The sequence below is a fragment of the Penicillium canescens genome (assembly GCF_028828765.1).
Source record: "Penicillium canescens strain IBT 15451 chromosome Unknown utg000006l_segment0_segment0, whole genome shotgun sequence".
In the NCBI taxonomy this organism is placed as follows: Eukaryota; Fungi; Ascomycota; class Eurotiomycetes; order Eurotiales; family Aspergillaceae; genus Penicillium; species Penicillium canescens.
The window spans coordinates 4,254,301-4,275,862 of NW_026703968.1; the positions used below are offsets into that span (position 1 = coordinate 4,254,301).

General features: G+C 48.3%; 10 protein-coding genes across 10 annotated transcripts; 6 read left to right on the forward strand and 4 right to left on the reverse strand.

Moving 5' to 3' along the window:
• Positions 1–198: 198 nt before the first annotated feature.
• On the reverse strand, positions 199–1,259 carry N7446_010437 (uncharacterized protein; the record flags this gene model as incomplete). The annotated part of the gene is made up of 2 exons (XM_058519180.1): positions 199–561; positions 615–1,259. 2 exons carry the CDS (start codon positions 1,257–1,259, stop codon positions 199–201), a joined length of 1,008 nt encoding a protein of 335 aa, XP_058369968.1.
• A 1,417-nt stretch (positions 1,260–2,676) lies between these two features.
• N7446_010438 (MBL fold metallo-hydrolase) lies at positions 2,677–3,552 on the forward strand (the record flags this gene model as incomplete). The annotated part of the gene is made up of 1 exon (XM_058519181.1): positions 2,677–3,552. The coding sequence occupies one exon, from the start codon at positions 2,677–2,679 to the stop codon at positions 3,550–3,552; it is 876 nt and encodes a 291-aa protein (XP_058369969.1).
• A 1,774-nt stretch (positions 3,553–5,326) lies between these two features.
• N7446_010439 (SIMPL domain-containing protein) lies at positions 5,327–6,031 on the forward strand (the record flags this gene model as incomplete). Its single annotated transcript, XM_058519182.1, has 1 exon — positions 5,327–6,031. One exon carries the CDS (start codon positions 5,327–5,329, stop codon positions 6,029–6,031), a length of 705 nt encoding a protein of 234 aa, XP_058369970.1.
• Positions 6,032–6,184: 153 nt separating this feature from the next.
• N7446_010440 (Dabb family protein) lies at positions 6,185–6,628 on the reverse strand (the record flags this gene model as incomplete). The annotated part of the gene is made up of 3 exons (XM_058519183.1): positions 6,185–6,278; positions 6,335–6,563; positions 6,610–6,628. 3 exons carry the CDS (start codon positions 6,626–6,628, stop codon positions 6,185–6,187), a joined length of 342 nt encoding a protein of 113 aa, XP_058369971.1.
• Positions 6,629–6,863: 235 nt separating this feature from the next.
• On the forward strand, positions 6,864–8,940 carry N7446_010441 (Zn(II)2Cys6 transcription factor; the record flags this gene model as incomplete). Its single annotated transcript, XM_058519184.1, has 3 exons — positions 6,864–7,015; positions 7,067–8,069; positions 8,125–8,940. 3 exons carry the CDS (start codon positions 6,864–6,866, stop codon positions 8,938–8,940), a joined length of 1,971 nt encoding a protein of 656 aa, XP_058369972.1.
• Positions 8,941–9,522: 582 nt separating this feature from the next.
• N7446_010442 (uncharacterized protein) lies at positions 9,523–11,607 on the reverse strand (the record flags this gene model as incomplete). Its single annotated transcript, XM_058519185.1, has 6 exons — positions 9,523–10,038; positions 10,095–10,443; positions 10,498–10,958; positions 11,018–11,128; positions 11,180–11,421; positions 11,475–11,607. The coding sequence occupies 6 exons, from the start codon at positions 11,605–11,607 to the stop codon at positions 9,523–9,525; spliced, it is 1,812 nt and encodes a 603-aa protein (XP_058369973.1).
• A 784-nt stretch (positions 11,608–12,391) lies between these two features.
• Positions 12,392–14,178, forward strand: N7446_010443 (uncharacterized protein; the record flags this gene model as incomplete). The annotated part of the gene is made up of 3 exons (XM_058519186.1): positions 12,392–12,677; positions 12,733–13,832; positions 13,905–14,178. 3 exons carry the CDS (start codon positions 12,392–12,394, stop codon positions 14,136–14,138), a joined length of 1,620 nt encoding a protein of 539 aa, XP_058369974.1. The 3' UTR covers positions 14,139–14,178.
• Positions 14,179–15,396: 1,218 nt separating this feature from the next.
• Positions 15,397–16,830, forward strand: N7446_010444 (uncharacterized protein; the record flags this gene model as incomplete). Its single annotated transcript, XM_058519187.1, has 5 exons — positions 15,397–15,543; positions 15,627–16,002; positions 16,051–16,168; positions 16,227–16,294; positions 16,358–16,830. The coding sequence occupies 5 exons, from the start codon at positions 15,397–15,399 to the stop codon at positions 16,828–16,830; spliced, it is 1,182 nt and encodes a 393-aa protein (XP_058369975.1).
• Positions 16,831–17,343: 513 nt separating this feature from the next.
• Positions 17,344–18,773, forward strand: N7446_010445 (acyl-CoA dehydrogenase; the record flags this gene model as incomplete). Its single annotated transcript, XM_058519188.1, has 3 exons — positions 17,344–17,441; positions 17,505–18,353; positions 18,407–18,773. 3 exons carry the CDS (start codon positions 17,344–17,346, stop codon positions 18,771–18,773), a joined length of 1,314 nt encoding a protein of 437 aa, XP_058369976.1.
• Positions 18,774–19,468: 695 nt separating this feature from the next.
• N7446_010446 (bZIP transcription factor) lies at positions 19,469–20,329 on the reverse strand (the record flags this gene model as incomplete). Its single annotated transcript, XM_058519189.1, has 1 exon — positions 19,469–20,329. One exon carries the CDS (start codon positions 20,327–20,329, stop codon positions 19,469–19,471), a length of 861 nt encoding a protein of 286 aa, XP_058369977.1.
• Between the last annotated feature and the right edge of the window lie 1,233 nt (positions 20,330–21,562).

Here is a 21,562-nt window from a genome sequence, read left to right on the forward strand (position 1 = left end):
CTGTTTGCGGTATATAACAATAATATTATGTTTCTCATCTCAAGCCAATATCGGAGGAAGGTAGACGAAAATATGACGGATACTGCATTTTAGAGCATTGCAATGACAGAGATAGAATGAGAGAAATAGTCCAGCATCTACTGGAAAAAGCCAATATAGTAGAGCTCGTATGTAAGGCACAAGGACATCGATACTTGCTCAAGCGCACCGCCTGGGAACACAGGTCTCGTCTTCATTCATTCCAGTCCATTCCCAACATGCATCCCATATAGCTTCGCGTTTCTTCTCATCTTCACTGATATGAGCGGCGGCACTGGGCGTTTGTCCATTGAAGTGGCCTCTCACCGAGATGTACTTCGGGTCTATAGCCAGCGCTATGAGGTCACGCGCCGAGCCTGCATTAGAGCGAAGGCTGTAGGTGAAGATGTTTATAACCGGAAGCGAGATTGCGAGCAGCTTGAATGCAATTCGAACAAGTGCACGTTGGGAGGTATGGGCACGGGAGTCAACAAGACCACCTGGGTTCAGGGCCGTCACTGTGACTTTGCTGAGTTTCGGATTCTGGATAAAGCTAATATTAGTGGCATGCCCATGTCATGGAGTTCCACTCGTACCTGTTGGAGTCGATGATTCAAACTCTGCATGAACATGACGTTGGCCAGCTTGCTGTTTGCGTATCGGCGCCAGCCCATGTCATGTTCTGTCCCAGCCTCATCCGGACCAGGCTTGACCAACAGGTCAAGGTTTTCATCTGGAGGGAGCTCTGCACCTAGCTTGGATAGCGGGGTGCGAACTTCAGGATCGTGGACTTCAGAGCTGAGCATGACAACTCGACCCGAGTGGGGATCCATGTTCCGTAGAAGCTTGAGGACGAGGGCAAAGTGTGCAAGGTGGTTGACTTGGAATGTAGACTCATAGCAATCATTTGAGAACCTCTGACCATCCAAAGACCATGTGAATGCGTTGCATATGATCGCAGAAATTGGGGGAAGTTGCTTTGATTCCACCAGGCCAGCAATTTCATCCGCAAAAGCCCGTACTTCCGGAAGGGAATTCAAGTCAACGCTTTTGATCAGAAGCTTACCTATAGGATAATGACCTGCAATCTGTTCCAGTCGAAGTAGATGTGCGCTTTTGGTGGATTTGGTCGCATTTCGTACAGTGCCGACGACCGTTAGGGAGGGATGCGTTAGGAACTGTTGCACAGCCTCGATAGCGAGTGAGCCAGTCGCCCCTGTGATGATTATCGAGCCTGACATAGTATAGGCTCAATCCAAGACGGAGGTTCGAGTCAGCGAAATGAATAGAGAAAGAAGAGAAATACTTAAACTAGCATTCGGCTAAACAATACCCGAAATGCCATAGTTCCGGTTAAGAGACATCGCCGCTATGACTGCATAGGCAAAGCCTCCTTCATGCATGCTGACAACGTCAGGATTGATCAAGCTGTGACACAGGATATATGACCATCTTTTCTGGGCTCTCAGCCCCGACAAAGCCCAATAATGTATAAGGCCTTGGAATATCAGAGGAGCGAGAAAATAGTCTGCAGAGTTATATCGCTGGAGCATAGCTACGTTGCCTTGACCAGCAGCCAGTCGAATTACTCAAAAGATATCTTCGGTCCTTCTCTAAGTCCAAGAATCGTATTGGCATGTTGTTGGCTCGTCGAGCAGGACGTCTAGGAGCTTCAGGCGTCTTGTATGTGACAGAGCCGATTGTTATATCTCAGTTTAATATGGCATACGAGCACTATTGACTCTAAAAGCCTACCTATACACCTACCAATCTATAGAATTCAAAGCCTTGGTACAGCAACCTAACGATAGACAGACAGGGGAAGACACTCCCTGCCCAGTGAATACCAAGGTCTTGGAACATTTGAGCTGTAAAAAAGGGGATGTTACCCCTGATTTATTAGCTAGAACAAAGCGGTTTAAGCCCAGCGGTCGCTTTGGAGCATACGCTGATGCTAATATTTCACCCCAAGAGTGCCCGATAAGATAGAAATCAATGAGAGGAGATTGCCATTTCTCTGTGTCGAGAAGATTCTCAATTTGTTTCTCTGATTTGGCAGCCATAAAAGGCAAATATGCCAGGGGGAAGCAAGAAGCATGTCTGGCGCTACCATGGGGACGACTATCTTCCGTCACAAATGTCAGGCTGTTGATAAACCTACGTCCAAATTTACCTTCTGGGCAAACATTTAATTGTTGATCCAGCCATTTTTCATATCACCCCGACCGGGGTAAATATGAACAGGAGGAAGCACTATCTCCTATAAGAAGACAGAGCAAGGAATAGTGCTTGCGATCCTAGCTGCTTGTGTTCGATGATAAGCGACGCGAGACCCTAGAAAGATGGGATAGTCTTGAGACTTTCAGTCTTACTTCCTAGTTATGATTTAAACTCAAAGGCGACATGGAATGGCTGTTCGGTAGATTTTGTAGCTCGGTGGTTGGATTTGTTGCTTCCTACATTTTTATGATTATCGATCAACTTAACCTCGGGTGTTTTTCTACCGGAAGTAGATGATTGAGAGTGAGTGAGCTTCCCCTCCCTATCAACGCATCTAGATAAATAAAAGGGTTGATCTTGGTATATTGGAAGAAACATTCAACGCCACAGTCCGTTGCTCATATTACTTGAAGCTACCTACCTTAGCACTATTTGGCGATGTCTGAACTCCGCTCTGCTGTTTACATCGCACCTCCAGTCCCTTTTAAGAGCCCAGACAAAGGAAGCCGCGGAGGCCTTTGGTCACCCATCTCCTGTACGCTCATCTACTCCGCTACCGAAGCAGTTTTAGTCGACACACCCATCACCATCCAGCAAACCCAAGGACTCATCGCATGGATCGAACGCATCGCTCCAAAGCGAAAGCTATCCTACATTTACATCACACACGGACACGGAGACCACTTTTTCGGGCTGCCACTGTTGGTGCAGCGATTCCCTGAAGCCAAACCCGTTGCTACAGCGGCCACTCTGCGGCATATGGAGCAGCAGATCGAAGAGAAGAATTTTGAGGCGCAATGGGGGTCTCGGTTCCCGGGGGAGATCCAGCTACCATTTGTTTTGGCTCAGGCCCTACCATCAAGCAATGAATTCACACTCCAAAATAAGTGGTTGTTCCAGGCAATCGAGGTGGGCCACTCCGATACCTATGATTCTACCGCGTTGTGGGTTCCCGACCTCCGGCTGGCAGTTTGCGGAGACATCGTGTACGGACAGGTACACCAGATGCTGTTTGAAGCCAATACGGCCGCCAAACGTGAAGACTGGATCCGAGCGGTCAATATTATTGAGGCTCTGGATCCTTTGTATGTGGTCCCGGGTCATTGCCAGGAAGGGGAGATCATGGGCCGCTGGCATCTGACGAATACGAAGCAATACATAAGAGATTTTGCAAAGGTAATGGAAAGGAACCCAAAATCTACTAGAGATATTGTGGAAGCCATGACGAAGTTGTATCCGGACCGATACAATACTGGCGCGCTTATCATGGGTGCTATGGGCGCTATTCAGGCGGCGAAGAGATCTCGAATTTAGGGATGTGCAATGATGATTATGCAACGAATATATGTGGCCATATTCTATCGAATCTACTTGCGTTGGCACTTATGGTCTGTCCGTTTGTAGCCCAAGGGATGTCTCACCTTAAATCCACACTATATGCAGTGACTATCCAATCAATCACACAATACATCTACAATAAGAGCTCAGATTGCGAAAGCCTGACCGCAGTGAAACACGAATTAAATGACGAAACTTGAAGTCGCCCTTGAAGACTTTCAGCTGGAGCTTGAACCAGGAAGTGCACACATTTGCTAGGCTCCGACAAAACCGCAACACCCTAGAACTGGACAATGGCAAGAAAGATATGGCATATGGGGCTGATTACTCTCTTGGAAGCTTACACATGTGTGCCGTCGCGAACAAAATGGCGTGTATCTTGTTTCTTGCTGCCGATTTTGCTAAAACTGCGATCAGTACCTCTGGCGTATGTGCCTCCAATGTTCACCAGGTTGCACTATATAATAATTAAACTCTACATCAGTCAGCAGCTGCACGAAATGACCAATATAAACTCGGCATCGGGATAACATTGGCACAATTGCTTTTTGTGTCGACTTGAGCATTGTTTAATCTGTACCGGAAAATGGCCGCAGCTAATCCTAGGCCAGATATCTCTTGGGCCAGGGGATAGGGGGTGTTGTCTTCCCGCCTTACTCGGAAACCTTTGGCCGCAAAAATATTTACATTGTCAGCACAGTACTATACCGTCGTTTCTGTGCAATGATTGGACCAGTTGAATCTCCGTCTGCTGCTGTAGTTGGGCGAATCGTGACGGGGATTCTTTCTGCTATACCACCTTCTCCGGCAGTATAGAAGATTTATTCAACTCTAAATCTCGGAAACGGATGATGTTATCGTATATTGGAGCCGCCAATATTGGCGTGGCCTTGGGTCCAGTTATGAGCGCCTACATTATTTTGGCACTGGGCTGGTACATCAGATACTCCCCCATCATGCTAGATCTTTCGCTAATTTAGACTTCAGGAGATGGACTTTCTACATATATGCTATTATCACAGCAGTGATTTCTTTGCATCTGCTGTCAATCAGAGTATCTCGACCGTCACTGCTCCTGGCGCGTGAGGTCGATGCTCTGCGCAAGAAAACAGGCGGAAATCTCTCGAGGCCGTCAATCCAGCCAGTATGACAGACTGGAAAACATTTGTGCAGGGGGTCCTTCTCCGCCAAGTGAGATTCTCTTCGCCGAGCCGATTGTCTTCGCCGTATCTGCCATGGGAGGGCATGAATAAAGAGCAGTCAAGTCTTCCATTTCTTATAATCAGTCTTGCATTATATTGAATGTACCGGGCCGGGTTCTTGACCACCAGACTGCAAACACCCTACTCTTTTTGTGCAGGACCAGTGGGGATTTCTCCCCAAATACTACAATCGATGTATCATATATATCTAGAAACTCTAGATCTTTAACGTAGGAAATCTCCAACTTGCTGTTCAATATCTATATAATTTGGGATGTTAGGTGTATACCAAAAGCCACGGGAATGAGACATATAAAAGGGGTGATTATCGATATATCCAAGAAGAGAACCTTCTTGGCGAGAAACAAATGGCCTATACCAGCTTGACTACGCGGATCTCTAGTACAATCATGGAAATCATACAAGTTTGTCGCAAATGATACATTTACGCTGCCGTAGTGGGGCTGTGATACTGACTCGGCTGCTGCCTACGGTGCTGTTACTATTTAAGTGCATTCCCTGCCTTGTTTTATCCTCCATTACTCACCATGCCCTCCCTCAAAGTTACGGTCACAGGCGAATCGGCCGTCACTCACTATCCCGAACGAGGCGCGCTCGCCTTTTCAGTGAGGGCGAACGGTTCGCGCCAAGAAGAAATCTCCAAGGAAGTCACTTCGACTTCCAACGATGTACAGCAATTCTTCAAACTACTCTGCCCTCAAACAAAGGAGGAACATACTGCTGCCGAGCACCCAGTGACAACTTTCTCATCCACAAATATCAAGACCTGGTCCCAACCCAATGATAGAGATGGAAAGCCAGCGCCCAACCCACACTACGCCAGTATTTCGTTCAAGGCCGTGTTTCGAGACTTTTCCAAAATGAGTGAAGTGATCGGCAAGCTTTTCAGTTATCCCAAGGTCGAGGTCGACTCTATTGATTGGCGCCTCACTGATGAGACCGGAAGCGAGTTGGCTTCCAAAGCTCGGAAGATGGCATTGCGCGACGCAATCCGGAAGGCTGATGACTATGCTGAAGTGGTACAGCGGAAAGTCGTTGCGGTGGAAATCACAGACTATGCACAGGGTGGATACAGAAATGTGGCAATGGCCTCGACTCCAAAGAGAAAAAAGGCGAAGCTCTACGCCAGTGGGCCTGACGACGATCAAGTTGATTCACTGGATCTGACCCCTCAAGAAATTGAGGTTACTGGGTCTGTGAATGTGATGTTCGAAGCCGTGTCGGATCTTTGAGCATCCGTCCATGTACATACCGTTACCTAGGTCGTTGGAACGATGTATTACTACAAAAAAGGAAATTCTACAAGATTGGAATCTTAATAAATAAAAATGGTGAACTTAATTACTTCACAGATAACCAATATGTACAAGCATCGAATAAGTAGATCAAAATCCAAGCAGCGCCTCGTCCTCTTGATCAGTCTCGAAGTCAAACCGAACCAGATCCTCCTTGTAAGGGATGAAGTAGGTACTTGTCACTCTGTGTTGTATAATACTGTGAGGATGGATCAATATACAAAAGTCATAGATTCTCACCTCTCATGCTCACTGCTCGCCTGGTACTCGGCCAAAGCTGCCCGGTCCTCGTGATAGCTCACCAGAGCATACTGAAAGCCCTTGCTCTTTTCGATCGGGGTAGTAATAGAGGGTCCCCCGACAACGAGTCTTTGTCTCTTGACGCAAGGCAAAGTCTTGAGGGTTTTGATTTGTGAGAGGAATTCCTGTCGGACTTTCTCTCCAACATCCACGCGAAACTTGAACAGGACTATAGAAGTATTAATTAGATGCAGACTCAGACGAATGAGACATACCTATGTGAACGAGCGTCATTATGTTCTTCAAAATTAAAAATCAAGTGAAGTTCGTCGAAATGGAATGTTCGCTTTAAATGACGCGGCGGATTCCTTCCGTCCTTGGCGGAAGCGACCCGAGCCTCTCGACTTTGCCTCACACACTCTCCACGTCTCTACAGAATTGTGTCTTGAACTTGAACCACTTCGTATCACTTCGAATTCTCTAACACAATCCACAACCCACTAATTACTGGCCAAAAATCTTACCCCGGATGGACTCTCCACGGAGGTCCCGGAACCGCGCCGCGTGTCGCCGCTGCCAGAGACGGAAAATCCGATGCGACGGGGGACTTCCACAATGTTCGTCATGTCGAAAAATCGGCGTCGCCTGTATCAATGATGGGAAGCAGGAGGTCAACCGCACGTGAGAAATGTATCCCAAATGTCGATATAAATGGTACTAACAACTGGCTAGCTACATCGCGAATCTACAAAAGCGAATACAGTGGCTGGAATCCTTGGTCAAGGAACAGGATTCTAGCATCCGCCTTGAAGATGGTCCACGGGTAGATGAGACAGATATCTCACTACTTGACTCTACAGACGGGCCGACACAACCTGAGCATGCTGTTTCCGAGGCTGGCAACAGCCAACGATCAATAACTCTTTCGCACCAGGGGCAGCCTCCGAGGCCAAACGATCACCAACCATCTGGCACACAATCAAGACCGGCCCATGAAATTGGCCTTGTATCCCTTTCTTCGGGAGGTGAACCGAGATACATCGGCCCTTCTAGCGGCTACTTTCTGGCGAATCTCGTGTTCTCGAGTGCTGGTCGACGAACCGCACCTTCAGGAAACAATGGCAGTTTGACCCAGCCAATGTCGTTGTCGAGCGAGATTTTTAACAGTCCAGCTCCCTTACCACACCGCAAGGAAGATGCCATTGAACTTTCTTCGAAGTACTTTGCTTCCGTGCACCTGATGTACCCATTCCTTCATGAACCCTCACACATGGCACGCCTCGAGAAGCTGTACAACAATGGGACAACAGAATGCGATCCAGTGGATGCATTTCAAGTATTCATGGTTCTCGCCATATCCGCCTCGGATCTTTCCAGGCGGTTCAGACTGCCCCTACCTGCTGAAGGATACTACACGGCAGCCACACAACATTTCGAACGTGCATGTGCTGAAGGCACCCTAGAAGGACTGCAGAGCCTGCTGTTGCTGATGGTATATGGACTACACAATCCATCCTGTGATATCAATGTTTGGAGCTTGAACTATCAGTGCTTGGGTGCACTTATTGATTTGGGCCTTCAACGTGACGTCCGCGCATCATCCACATTTTCTATCTCATTTCTGGAACAGGAGATGAGGACTCGAATATTCTGGGTGGTGTATAGCTTTGATCGCACGCTGGGAACAATGATGGGTCGACCGATCGGAGTGCGAGACGAAGCTTGCGAACTTCGGGTTCGTAATCATCGCTTGTTTCTCGCCTTCTGAATTCTGCTAATAATATTGCAAGCTTCCTTTAGATATTTCCGATTCGCAGCTCGGCGAGAAAATCACTCAAGAAAGGTCACAACCGGAAGCGCCATCTCATATGACTTTTTCCATTCATCTATTCAAACTCGCACGCATAAATTCCGAGATCAAATATGTTATGCATAGCATCTGCAGAGATGCTCCTCAATATGCCTACCCACCGGTCACCGATATCCACCTATGGCAAAAGGAGATGATTGTCCGTCTCCAGTCATGGCGTACAGAAATCCCCAGTGCATCTGGACCGGGGGCAATTGCAAAGATTTGCGAAACCAAGTATCATGAAATGATGATCTTGATCCTGAGACCTAGTCCCGGTATCCCAGAACCAGCAGACGATATGCTCATGCAATGTTTCCAACATACCGTGGATCTACTTCGTGGATTTGGCGAGCTATACCGACAGGAGACACTGTTGTATAGCAGGCTAATTGTTCACTCAATCTTCTTGAGTACACTCATTATGCTGCACTGCTTGTGGAGACTCCCTACTGTTGCCTCTGAAGTGCAGATTGATGAGGTAGTAGCCGATACGAGTATCAGCTTGAATATCCTCAGCAGCATCGGAGAATACTGGAATGAAGCTAAGCGAGCAAGAGATTGTATCCACGAGCTATCTGGAGCAACATTCCAGAGGCTGATCAAAATGCGAAGCTTGGAAGCCCCCCTAACTCGCTCACACAAAACAGGAGCAATCGTCTTTCCGGGAGAGGGCAACGATTACAAAATGCAAATGAAGCAGGTCTCCTGCCGCCAGCGCCTTGCCCTGACACGGCTAGTGAGGATTTGCCGGTAAACCCATTCATGGACGATTACGACATCAATGTTGATTCCACAAGCTGGTTGCATGACTCTGTTCCCGGGGGCTTTCTGGACTTTACCGGTGCACCGGACTTTGACTCGCTCATGTGGGGGTTTTCAATGCCACCTCAGCCTAGACACATGTACTGGAAATAGAATGCCGACCCACATCGCTTTCATTGCCGCTTCTAACAACGGACCAAGAAATCCTTAAAACAAACGCACTAGAGGGGCTAAGCCTGTGCACTCAAACTGGAACAGAAGTCTGACAGGGATGATATTAATGAAATAAAAGATATGAAATACTCCTCTATGGGTTAGTAGTCCAACCAATGAAGCGTAGTCAATTTAAGTCTAGACAATTCCAGTAACCTGCCGCGTGTTCCAACGCCACACTGTCTAGATATCTATGCGAGCATTAAGCGAGTCGTGAGTTGCACATGCACTATAAACAATAACTTGCTATGGGTCAAAGATCCCGAAATTACTCTTTGGAGGGCTAGTGTAACACGTTTAATCAATTCAATATCCTAGTCTGCTTGCTGTCTATATTCCAACTAGACCTCTTCCGATTGGTTTACAGCCCAATATGCTTGTTCAGCCCTTCGATTAGATCTTCCCCGGTGGTGCAGTCACTAACCCTCATGAAGATGTGCTGATCCGGGCGAACTAAAATTCCACCGTTGTTGTTCAACTCATCAGCAAACCAGCTCTGTTTTATTATATCAAAGTCCAGACCGGCGCGCCAAATACTGAGTTTTATCTTGATAGCATCGCAGTGCTCTTGGAACTGGGAAGTTTGCAAGCTTGGCTTATCTTGTCCAAGAATGAGAGTCCAGGAGTCAGGTGCACATAAATCCAAAGTGCTCCACTGGCAACTCTGAACTTGGTCCTCGTCGAGTTCCTTCACATAGGAGACGTCAATTGGATCTTGCGGAAGCTTCCCGATGATTGCTTGTGTTTCAGAGGATGCATCTGGAAATTTGATCCAAACATGAGGCAATCTTGCCCCGGGCACGAACTTCGGGGAGTAGAATGAAGCGTGAGCGGGAGGCTTACTGGCTCCATAGACATAGCCAATATGCAGTTCCAGCTATCGAAGAGTGGTCAGGATATTGAGCACATCGTTATTGATAATACGGCACTTACATTGTCAAAATGTTCTTGCTGTGCTTCAATTCCTTTGTTAACCTTGGCACGCTGCACTGGATCTGCCAATACTTCCATCATATTCTTGCGAGCTTGAGTAACGTCCTCGACGCCAGCGGTTTTGAGGCTTTGTAGTAAAGAAAATATTTCTTTGCCGTTCTTGACGCTCTGCCTGGAGTAGGCATCTGCAACACTTCGTCGCTCGGCTGTATACTTCAAAAGTATACTCGGGCTTGCTACTTCTTGATGAACGAGAGCAATTTTGTAAGCCAGGTTGTGCACATCCGCAATCCCACAGTTCAGTCCTAAACCACCAGTTGGCGGGAATGAATGGGCAGCATCACCGGCACTGAGAGAATTAGGTATTAGCATGCAACATCGGAACGAATGACGGACGACTCACAGAAAGACATTCCCCTTTTGGAATGTGTCAGCAACCTGCCGCTTGAAGACCCAAGGCCGGAAGCTCAAGATGTCAAACGGAACATCGTCCCTTCCAATAGCTCCACGGATCTTGGCATTGCACATGTCCTCAGTCCACGTCTCAACCGGATGCTTCTTTACATCTACCTGGCTGATGTGAACCTGGTTCCCATCCAGGTCATAGCCGATGATGAACCCAGCTGCTATTGGGTCCATGATCCAGAAAAGCATACCAACACGATCGCCGACCACCGGACGAAGCTTTGCCTTGAAATGGATGGTCATCATAGTCTGATCTGAGTCTTCGCTTTCAGATGAAATGTTGAGCAGCTCGCGGACCTTGCTTCTGCGACCATCGCAAGCGATGAGGTGTCGTGATCTTGTTTTGTGCAGGTGTCCTGTTGCTCGTTCCTCGATGGTTGCCACGACTTCATTTTCGGTCTGCCGGCGTTTGGTTAATGACTGTGCTTGTATCATTTGCAGCCCATCAGTGATTTTACCTGTTCTACTTCATGAATACTGAATCCCTTCATCAGAGTGATATTGGGATCTTGCTCAATGAAGTTTGTCAATTCCTGCTCCAGGGCTGGCTGAGGTATGTTGTGAATCATCTATCAACATTGGTCAACCAACTTCTAAATCTGACTAAAAATGAAACATACCTCTGGCGTGTCATCCAAGACCGCGGGATCCATACGCTCATATGGTAATCTCCCAACCGTGTCACCGCTGAGGTTCGTGAGGAAATTGACCCAATGGCTGTCATCTCGCGATGTGCCTATCTGGCGGACTCGCTTCTCGCCCAGCCCATATTGACGTAAGATCTCCAGGGAACGCGGATTGATGGCGTGAGCTTTCGGAGCAGCCAGTCTCTCAGGATAACGTTCAATGACCAATGATTGCACTGTCAAGAATGTGTCAACGAATAGTTTATATCAATGTTCCTGAAGGCCATACCTCCGAGTCGAGACAAGAGGAGCGATTGCAACAGTCCAGTCGGCCCTCCGCCAACAATTAATACGGGGACATCAGTCGGCAGGCTGTGAGAGCCCTCGGACAGGCCAGATGCAAAGTCAAGAGATGGTGCCATTTTGTCAATTGAGCTGAGATCGAATATTTTCAAGTGAAGGTTCGATGGTCGTTTTTAAGTTCTCTTACGTGTCGGAGATCCCGAGTGGAGAGACAGTCCCGAGATTGGCCAAAATGCGAGATGCTCAAGTTGCTCTGTCTTTATCACGCGGGGTAATGGGGAAGGCTTGGGGAAGCGTCTCTTAAATAGTTCTATGAGTTCAGTCAGACCAGAGGCATGGCGGCGTTGTCTACGGAGTTACGGATATATGCGGGCGCCAATAACCTAAATTGACTAAACAGACTAAACTGGCTAATGAGACTAAGAAAACAGACCGCAGCCATGGCGTGATCTCTACGGAGTTATGGGTATATGCGGGCCCAATAACCTACTAAATCGACCAAATAGGCCATGAGGCCAAGGAGACAGACCGGAGCCGAGATACTGTGGAGAAACTCTGTGTTTTGAAGGGGGATAAACTTCCCACACGCACTTCTCCTGTTATTACGACAGCCACTTGTATATCCCTGGATTGGTGACTTGTCAGGACTTATTATTGGCCAAAAAGCAGCCAGGATTGTGCTGTACGATGAGCCAAAAAGATTAAAGGGCGCCATGCCGGATTTCCCGACTTTGAAATTGTCTGGCCACTGAAAGAGGAATGGCTAGACTTATACCTCTGTATTAAAAAGGAGGCCTCCACCCAAGCAAAGTTACGCGGTACTCTAGTCGTTCTTTTTGCTCCTGGGACTCATATTTATTTCCTTTATTCTATATTCGAGGGACCGTCGTGGGCATACTCGCTATGTCGCAGAATTCCCAGCGCGACTCCGACAATAAAGTCAAAGGCCGGGTTCATGTGCCTGGCACTGAGATTTTGTTTGACAATGTTGATGGCAGTATCTCTGGTCAGCTTCACCAGTTGAGGCATCGAACATCTGGCGACGGGCGTATGTTGTTAGTCCCGCAGCCTTCGATGAACGACCCGAACGATCCTCTGAGCTGGTCGACCACGAAGAAAAGCTTGACCTTCTTCAATGGCTGTTGGTTCGCCTTTATGGGTGCCATAACAGGTCCTATTATGGCAGCTGGTAAGTACTGACCTATTCACTGGCCTGCGAAGAAGACATACTAATTGCTGTACAGGTATGAACCAGCTGTCCGTGACCTTCGGAAAGTCCCTTCAAACATTGACATACGCAAACGGGGCTTGTCTGATCAATCAAGGTGTATGGAACGTGGTTTGGATGCCGTTTGCTGTCAAGTATGGCCGTCGTCCAATCTACATCTTCTCAAACCTCCTCATGGGCATCGCCTGTATTTGGCTTGCCATTGCATCCAACAAAACATACACTGTGTTCCTGGTCGGGCGCGCTTTCTTAGGTGCTTTTCAGGCACCTATTGAGTCAATTGTCCCCTCAACCGTCACAGACATGTTCTTCCTACATAACCGCGGCGAGCTCGTCGCTATCTATGGTCTGGCTGTACTCGGTGGTAACGAACTGGGCCCCATGTTTTCCGGTTTCATTGTGCAGGCCTTGGGAATGAACTGGGCCTTTTGGATCGTGGCTATTTTCATTGCTGCCAATTTGGTCTGCATGTTCTTCTTCATGCCCGAGACCAAGTTCACTGGACCCCGACCCGATCCTTTCACCGCAAACCGAGCAGCTGAAGACACCGATCAGAAAGAACAGGTTCTGATCGAGGAATCAAGCGCTATTCCCAAGAAAACCTTCGCGGAAGAACTCAAGTTCTGGAGTAGTGGAGACCCAAATGTGAATCTCATCCACGTCTTCCTCCGCCCATTTGTGCTCCTGGCCTATCCCACCGTGGTTTGGTCGTGCTTCATTTACGGAATGGCTCTGAGTTGGAATGTTATCCTGGGTGCCTCCGTGGCCCAGCTTTTCTCTCCTCCACCTTATGGATTCAATTCCAACGCACAGGGTCTCTTCTTCCTGTCGCCATTCATTGGATCCCTTTTCGGTGTCTTTTTCTCAGGACCAGGGGGTGATTGGATTGCCACTTTCTTTACTAAGAAGAATCATGGAGTTCGCGAGCCAGAGATGAGACTGCCGACATGCTTATTGGCGGCATTCTTCACATTCTTTGGAGCACTCTGGTTCGGGCTGTCGTATGAGCATCAAATGCATTGGGCGATGCCTGTTGTGGGGGCCGGCATTCTATCGGTAGGAAGTCAAATGGGTACCACGCTAGGAATGAACTATGCCCTGGACTGCCACAAAGAGGTGAGTTTGTATTAGCTTTGAGACTTTCCTTTCCGTAGTTCTTTTGATCCGGCGACTAACCAGTGTTTTTAGCTTTCTGTTGAGATTATGGTCACCATTGCTGCTTTGAAGAGCTGTATCGCTTGGATTTGGACTTGGGTGATCAATGATTTCATTACAGCCAGTGGCATTCTGAGTGTGTTCATGACGGTGGCTGCCATCAATGTCGCCATCTACCTGGCCTATATTCCCTTCTACCTAAAGGGCAAGGAGATCCGTATCTGGCTCCACCGGAAGGACTTCCTCCAGGCTGCTGGGCTGATGTAGACCTAGTTCCGGTGGGGATTTTAGCGTATACCTACCTGAGTTTGAAAATTATTCGAAGGTTACTGTATTTGTTCCGGTGACATTCGTAGTTTCGAATAAGTTCTAAAGGAATGTACGTATATGCCACGCAATTGCCCAGGATCGAAGATCGGAGATATTGCTCCATAATGCATAGCGAGTCCGGTGCACTTAATATCTCGTGCTTTAGCCGGTATTAGCTTTGATTGTGGCTTCCAATTCCCCGCTGGGGCCGCGCCGATCCCGGATCTTTTCGCCAAGGCCTGGGGGCTGTCTCGGGCCCTTCCATAGTTGGGGGCCAAGTGAGCCGTGCACCCTCGGCCGTGGCTACAACGGCATAGTTGTGCAGGGGTTGTCGCCTAGTCGTCCTTTTTGCTTCTTTTTTTTTCAAAACCATTCATTTACTTGATCATATACTTTATTTCTGCTCGTTAACATTGGCCATAAATCTACATGGGAGTCTACAGTAGGGCATTTCAGGCGTTAACGTCTATGCGCTGGCTGATGGCCGATCATGGTTTGCCATCTCGATAAGTTTGCGATTTGTCAATCGATCGTCGTGTTCTAGCTGTTCTAGATGGGTCTCTTCGGTTTAATTAATTTTATATGCCCCTGTTGCTTGGCCCTGCGTTTGTAGCCTCTTTCTCAATATGGACTCAGAACTGGCCGTTTGAAATCCTTCATCTCGCTTTGGAGGAAAATAAAGCCACTTCTATTCTTTCGAGGCAAAGGCCCTTTTGTTCAACCATATCCTGGTTAAATTAACACGGCGCGAGCCCTAGGATCTGCGGACGTAGTTTCTGCTTCCTGAGAGCCAATCAATAGCCCTATATACGTATGTCGACGCCTGTGCTTTGACAGGGATCTAGGATCAAGTGCGAGATTTTCTTGTGCCGCTTCCTTCGGCAAACATGCGGCCTTGGAATTGACTCTGAGTATGGCTAGACAAATTCTCGCTGGACACCCTCATTGGCACATTGCCTCCGTGTGTGATACATTCCTGGTTCCTATGAACTATGTTCTCCGGAGGTGGGATGCTCACCCCCTGTTTACGGTATGGCCCCTAAAGCCACGCATTATTACCGGAGCTAGCGGTGGAGGCTGGTATGTACATACAATATGCAGGTAATATCAGTGATGATAAACCAGATTTTTTCGACTCAGTCATTTCACTCCTCTTGTCGCTGTACTGCATCATCTGCAAGACCGCGTCAAGGCAGTTCCTCAGTGAATGCCAGAGATGGCTGGAGACAACTCCGCGGTCATCCTTGCAGTGTCCTGGGTGGAGACATGTATTGGTTTGATCTTTTTTGGACTGCGATTTCTGAGTAATTGGAAATTTGTAAGACGCTTCCGATGGGATTTTGCTATCGCTGGCCTGACTGTGGTAAGTGTTGTGTCTTACAGCCGATGTCCTGGCTCTGGACGCAGAATAGTTGGATTTTATGACTGATGGCTATTCTTTTATAGGCGACCGAGACCACCGCTCAGGTCTTCCTCCAGCTGTCGGTCAATGCTGGCATGGGCCACCACATGAATGATCTCTCCAAGCCGCAGAGAGTCACCGCGCTGAAATGGTCATGGGTGTTTCAATTGCTCGCAATCGCAGCGAGCATGATGGGAAAACTTGCAATTCTTGCTTTTCTAGTGCAAATTCGGGGCCGTCACGAGAAGAAGCCGTGGTTGCTAATTGTGCTCGGGGTTCTCATCGCCGCGATCAACATTGCAGTACTTGGAACGATCTTGGGGCAGTGTAGGCCAATGCCCAAGCTATGGGATGACGACATTGAGGGAACATGCGACCCGGGGCGCAAATTGAACCAGAACTATTCGTTTTTCCAAGCCAGTGAGTTTCATTAATAGCGGACTTGTGGCTCTCTGGCTGACTGTTCAGGCTTCAACTCATTCTCCGACGCCTTTTTAGCATCGTACCCTATCCATCTCTTTTGGAAGCTTCAGATGAAGTTGCGAATCAAGGTTGCGCTGTCGATATTGATGGGATTAGGATGGCTGTGAGTTCATCTGATGTCCCAAAACCGTTATGCTAAACTGACAAGTATCGGTAATTAGGGCTGCAATTTGCTCAGCGATCAAAACATACGAACTGAAAGCGTTGACCGAGACGACAGATATTACCTGTATGCTTTTTCTTCGAGCATTCCACGTGGCAGATACGTACTTACCAATTCTCATCTCAACAGGGGCTCAATCCTCCCTTCTCATTTGGGCCTCCACGGAAGCCTGGATCGTCATCGTCGTCGGCTGCGTGCCACCCATCCGACCACTCATGGAGAGAGTTCTTCAACGCCTTGGTCTCACTTCTAAGAAGACGTCGACTCCATACAATATCCGCGGATCAAGTGGGCATGTAGCATATGGTACCAACAAGTCGAACCCCACGAACCATTCCAACTTCAGATCGAACGCATACGGAGGGCGCAATAGATTACAAGAGGAGGAAGAAGACCTGGGGTGGATGGAGCTCACACGGCCCGCGGGCCCGAATGAAAGCAAAGAGCAAATTGTTGGCTCTAAAGATGTGGTTATTACCACGGATATCATGACTCACTTTGAGGATGTGGACACTCATGGGGGTCCATCGTCTACCGATAGCACTGTATCTGGGGAGGAGTTAATTCGTGAACATACCCAGGATGCCCGGAGGGTTGTATAAGATCAAAATTACTATAATATAACTAGCGAGAGCTAAAGCATCACCCACCGAGGTACATGTACTCCCTGCGTCACTTGTACAACTACTCCAGGTTGCTCCGTCAAATTCTAAGAGATGTAGACACAATTGGGGAATATGCGAAGTCTTGAATAGATCTGTAGTCCGATCTACGAATCGTCCGGTACAGATCACATGCCAGACGGCATCCAAGATTGCATTTATGCCTAAATTAAGCTCTATATCGACAGCGACAGCGAGGGGCGATTGACGGATACTCGTATATAGGCTCCAGCGCTATTACTAGAATACTAATTGAACACATTTAACATCAACACATCAAATAATACAAGGCCTACAGGACAACCTAGGGCCGAAAGAGCCCCACAAGTTGCGCTCCCCGCGAATCCTCCAACGCCGCCGGTAGCCGAGGTTCACCGCGCTCGTGATTATGACTTTCTCCCCAGCTTCTCTCTTTCATTTCCTCTCCATATTTACCTCTCCCCTCACTTCGCAATGGCCTCTATTATTCGTGCGATGCGGCCTTTGTCGCGCTCCCTCCCCTCGGCCCGGTTGGCCGGCAGACGCCTGGCTACCGGCCGGCCCGTACAGAGGTACCAGCTACAAGCACTATCCCTACAAGAACACCTCCACTAACCCATTCTTTCGTTTTGCAGTGCATATGCATTCTCTACTACCTCTCGCCGGCGGGAAGCCGACCTTTCCACCCTGACCCCGACGCCCATCACCCATTTGTCCGAGACCGAATCTCTCATGGCCGACACGGTCTCAAAGTTCGCGCAGGAGCAGATCGGCCCTAAGGTTCGGGATATGGATGAAGCCGAGACTATGGACCCCAAAATTGTGGAGCAGCTCTTTGAGCAGGGCTTGATGAGCATCGAGGTGCCTGAGGAGTTCGGCGGTGCAGGCATGAATTTTACTGCGGCGATCGTCGCAATCGAGGAGTTGGCTCGCGTCGACCCTAGTGTCAGTGTGCTGGTCGATGTCCACAACACTCTGGTGAATACTGCGATCATGAAGTACGGTGATGCACAGTCCCAGCGCACCTGGTTGCCTAAGCTGGCTACCGGTACTGTGGGCTCGTTCTGTCTCTCTGAGCCGGCTTCCGGCTCTGACGCTTTTGCGCTGCAGACCAAGGCGGAGAAGACCGCTGACGGATACAAGATCAATGGATCGAAGATGTGGATCACCAACGCTATGGAGTCTGGCATCTTTATTGTTTTCGCCAACCTCGACCCCAGCAAGGGCTACAAGGGCATTACTGCTTTCATTGTTGAGAAGGACACCCCCGGCTTCTCGATTGCCAAGAAGGAGAAGAAGCTCGGCATTCGCGCTAGCAGCACCTGTGTGCTCAACTTTGACGATTGTGTCATTCCCAAGAGCAACCTGCTCGGCGAGGAGGGCCAGGGTTACAAGTACGCTATCAGCGTGCTGAACGAAGGACGTATTGGTATTGCTGCCCAGATGACTGGTCTGGCCCTTGGTGCCTGGGAGAATGCTGCACGGTAAGACTTCCTACGCCCTCACAAGCTGTGAACCCATTAGCTGACGGTAAAAGATACGTCTGGAACGATCGTCGCCAGTTTGGTGAGCTGATCGGTAACTTCCAGGGCATGCAGCACCAGATTGCACAGGCCTACACTGAGATTTCCGCTGCTCGGGCTCTCGTCTACAACGCGGCCCGTAAGAAGGAGGCTGGCCAGGACTTCGTCCATGATGCCGCTATGGCCAAGCTTTATGCTTCCCAAGTCGCCGGTCGCGTATCTGGTTCTGCTGTTGAGTGGATGGGTGGCATGGGCTTTGTGCGCGAGGGCATTGCCGAGAAGATGTTCCGTGACAGCAAAATTGGCGCCATCTACGAGGGTACCAGCAACATTCAGCTGCAGACGATTGCTAAGTTGCTCCAGAAGCAATACACGCAATAGTTACTATCTCACAGGTTTTGATTTTATGTTTATAAATTGTTCTATTTTTTTGAAACAGCACATTGGGCGTGTTTTTCATTTTTGGGATGTACACCTATCTCCCCCGTGGGATATACAGAATATCAGAACCAACACGGATCATGAATAGATCTATTGATTTTTAGCTGTTTTAAACATGCATGTATATGAGTCGTATGGGAGGAAGGTCTTGGGTTCACATCAGGATTTCGGATAATCAGTGCTCAACCAATGCGACATCACGGTCGTGGACCAAATCGATACTATTCTGACCTTTGGAGGCACATGGCCTTTGACGTAGGTCCATAAAAGTGAAAAAGAGTGCCGACACCGTAGATCTGTCAGCCCTAGGTATGGTGGAGACCGGAAAAGTCTCCGCATAGATAGAGTATTAGCCCCGGTTATTATTTCCGATCAAATGTGCTTAAATGTAACCTCGGTTGTGGGTTTCCGGTTCCTAGTTGCAGCTTAAGCCTATTCTTGCTTCCGATCCCAAGTTAGTTTCGTCGATCACAGCAAGGGCTTCTTTGTCCAACTCACAAAGGCCTCACAAGGCTATTGTACCTTCAATTGTACCTCTGATTAAGGTTTACGTTGTTTGTATGGATAATGCTTAAGTGCCTTCTCCGAAGAAGATTTGTTCTCGTTTTTGGTGCCTTCGTTTCTTCCCATTGAGTTTATGACTGGGGGCCCCATGGATAGGGAAATGTCAAGTCTCGTTGGGGCTGTATAGATTGCGAATATGGCGGCGCCTCAATCTGGTAGTCTTGAGAAGGAGCTGGCTGACTAACAGGTGTGGCATTAGACATGGAAAGTGACCGGTTGCTGTAGGGAAACTGGGCAAATGAAGATTCAACTTGAGGTGGCGCGGAGGTTGCGCTAAAGCCCATCTGAGGTGCTGAATTCGGAATCGAAGGAGGCAAGATTCTTGGCCCCTGATGAACTTGACCATCTATAACGTATGGATCGAGGTGATTGGGAAAGTCCTCGGAAGATTCCCCAAGCGATGGTGACCTGGTTGATGGATATGGCCGTTGCCAGTCATGTGGATGAGATGCCCGGCTCGACGATGAGAGAACAGATGATGTTCGAGGCTGAGATGCCTCTGAGAAATGCGGCGACAAGAGCAACCCCGTCGTGGGGATGATGGGCGAGGCATTATTCGGGACTTCCTCTAGAGGCCATCCGCTTCGAAGCCGAGCCACTTGTTCAATGCTGCCTGCAAATTCAGGTCGTCCAGTGAAAGAAGCAATTTGACGCTTCAATCGGCTCACTTCATCTTCCAGAGTGGCATTTAGTTGTATGACTTCGTCATATCTCTCAGTCCGGAACCGCATATCTTCTATCTGGGATTGGAGGCTGGAGACTTGAGCCTCAAGCTGTTCTATATTATTTTTGGTTCGTTGGCGGATGGACCGTTGCGCCTCTCGATCGTTGGCACGCTTTCTTTCCAGCTGCTCAGCCGACAATGAAGAGACCTTCCTTGATCCCGAACGAGACTCGCGTCTCTTGAGCGACGGGTCCTCTTTTGGGCTCATGACTCTCAGCCTTTGGGTCTTGAAAGTGGACACCAGGCGATGGCTGAAAATGGTGCCCTCAATTTCCCAATTTTCGTTCACAAAATATCACCCGTTGATAATCATGGACCGAGCATAAGATACCTGGAGGGGCTTAACATGAGGGGAAGTGGTGGATTGCGCAAAGATGGGCAAGACTATCTCCGACCCGAGCAGGGATTCAAGCAAGTGGTAACAGATCCGAGGCTGAAGGGGAAAAAAAGCATGGGAAGGGATTATAGTGACTGGGGTACGTATTTGGGGAACTAAAATGCCTTAAATACGCTAAATACGGTACTCATGTCCCTTAAGATCCGCAACGAAGCAAGGCGAATCAAATCTGCAATCAAGTTGACCCGAAACCGAATAACCCAATGAGCTCGGAGGAATAAACGAACTCCGTAGCTTCTAAGCTATGGATATTATAGCGTCTGGCGTTCCGGCCACTACGGTGAGTCGGCCCCATGTCGAGGTCCGCTTTTTTTTTCGACTTGCGTCTGGAAACTAGTGCTGGTCTGGATTTGTTCGTGTCATTTGAAATCCTCAAAATTTGGTCTTTTTAACTGCCTTTTCATATATCGTGCGTGATGGAACAGTTTTAATATCAGCCCTACCTCTTCCTAGTTTCCCATAGATCAAGAAAGCGAACATCCTCACCTCAAGTGCGGACGACTAAAACGTTTTAGTTTATGAGCCTTGCGGCTCGCAAAACGGCGTGATTTGAATGATCTACTCAATATGGATCTGCCTCGTCTCCGTCCACGATCGCTTTGCCCGCGGCCGATATGACTCTTTAGTCCTTCAATACCGCCAGATCCGAATGAATCTCCATTGGCTAAATAATGGCACTGAAATTTATGGCCATAAAAAAGTTACTCTGCTTGATGTTCGACGAAAACTGACCAGTAACTACGTAGACTTTGCTTTTGTTCGTTTAAGAACCAAGACGGGTCACGGAGACCTCAAATTTTGTACCTACAAACATCTTATGCAAGTAAAGTCAACATAATTTCCGCTCTATGCGGGTGTATGAAGGTACTCTAGTCGCTCCAATGATTCTGTTCACGTGGAAAGGGCCCAACACAACGTCTAAGTGGCTCCCAACCCTAAGCTGCATCCTGTTACTTCCTTCTACCTCGTAACAGGGTACAGTACCTCTTTTGCATTCAGTGTCAAATATGAACATGCAGTATAGAAGATAAGCCTGTATCCAAG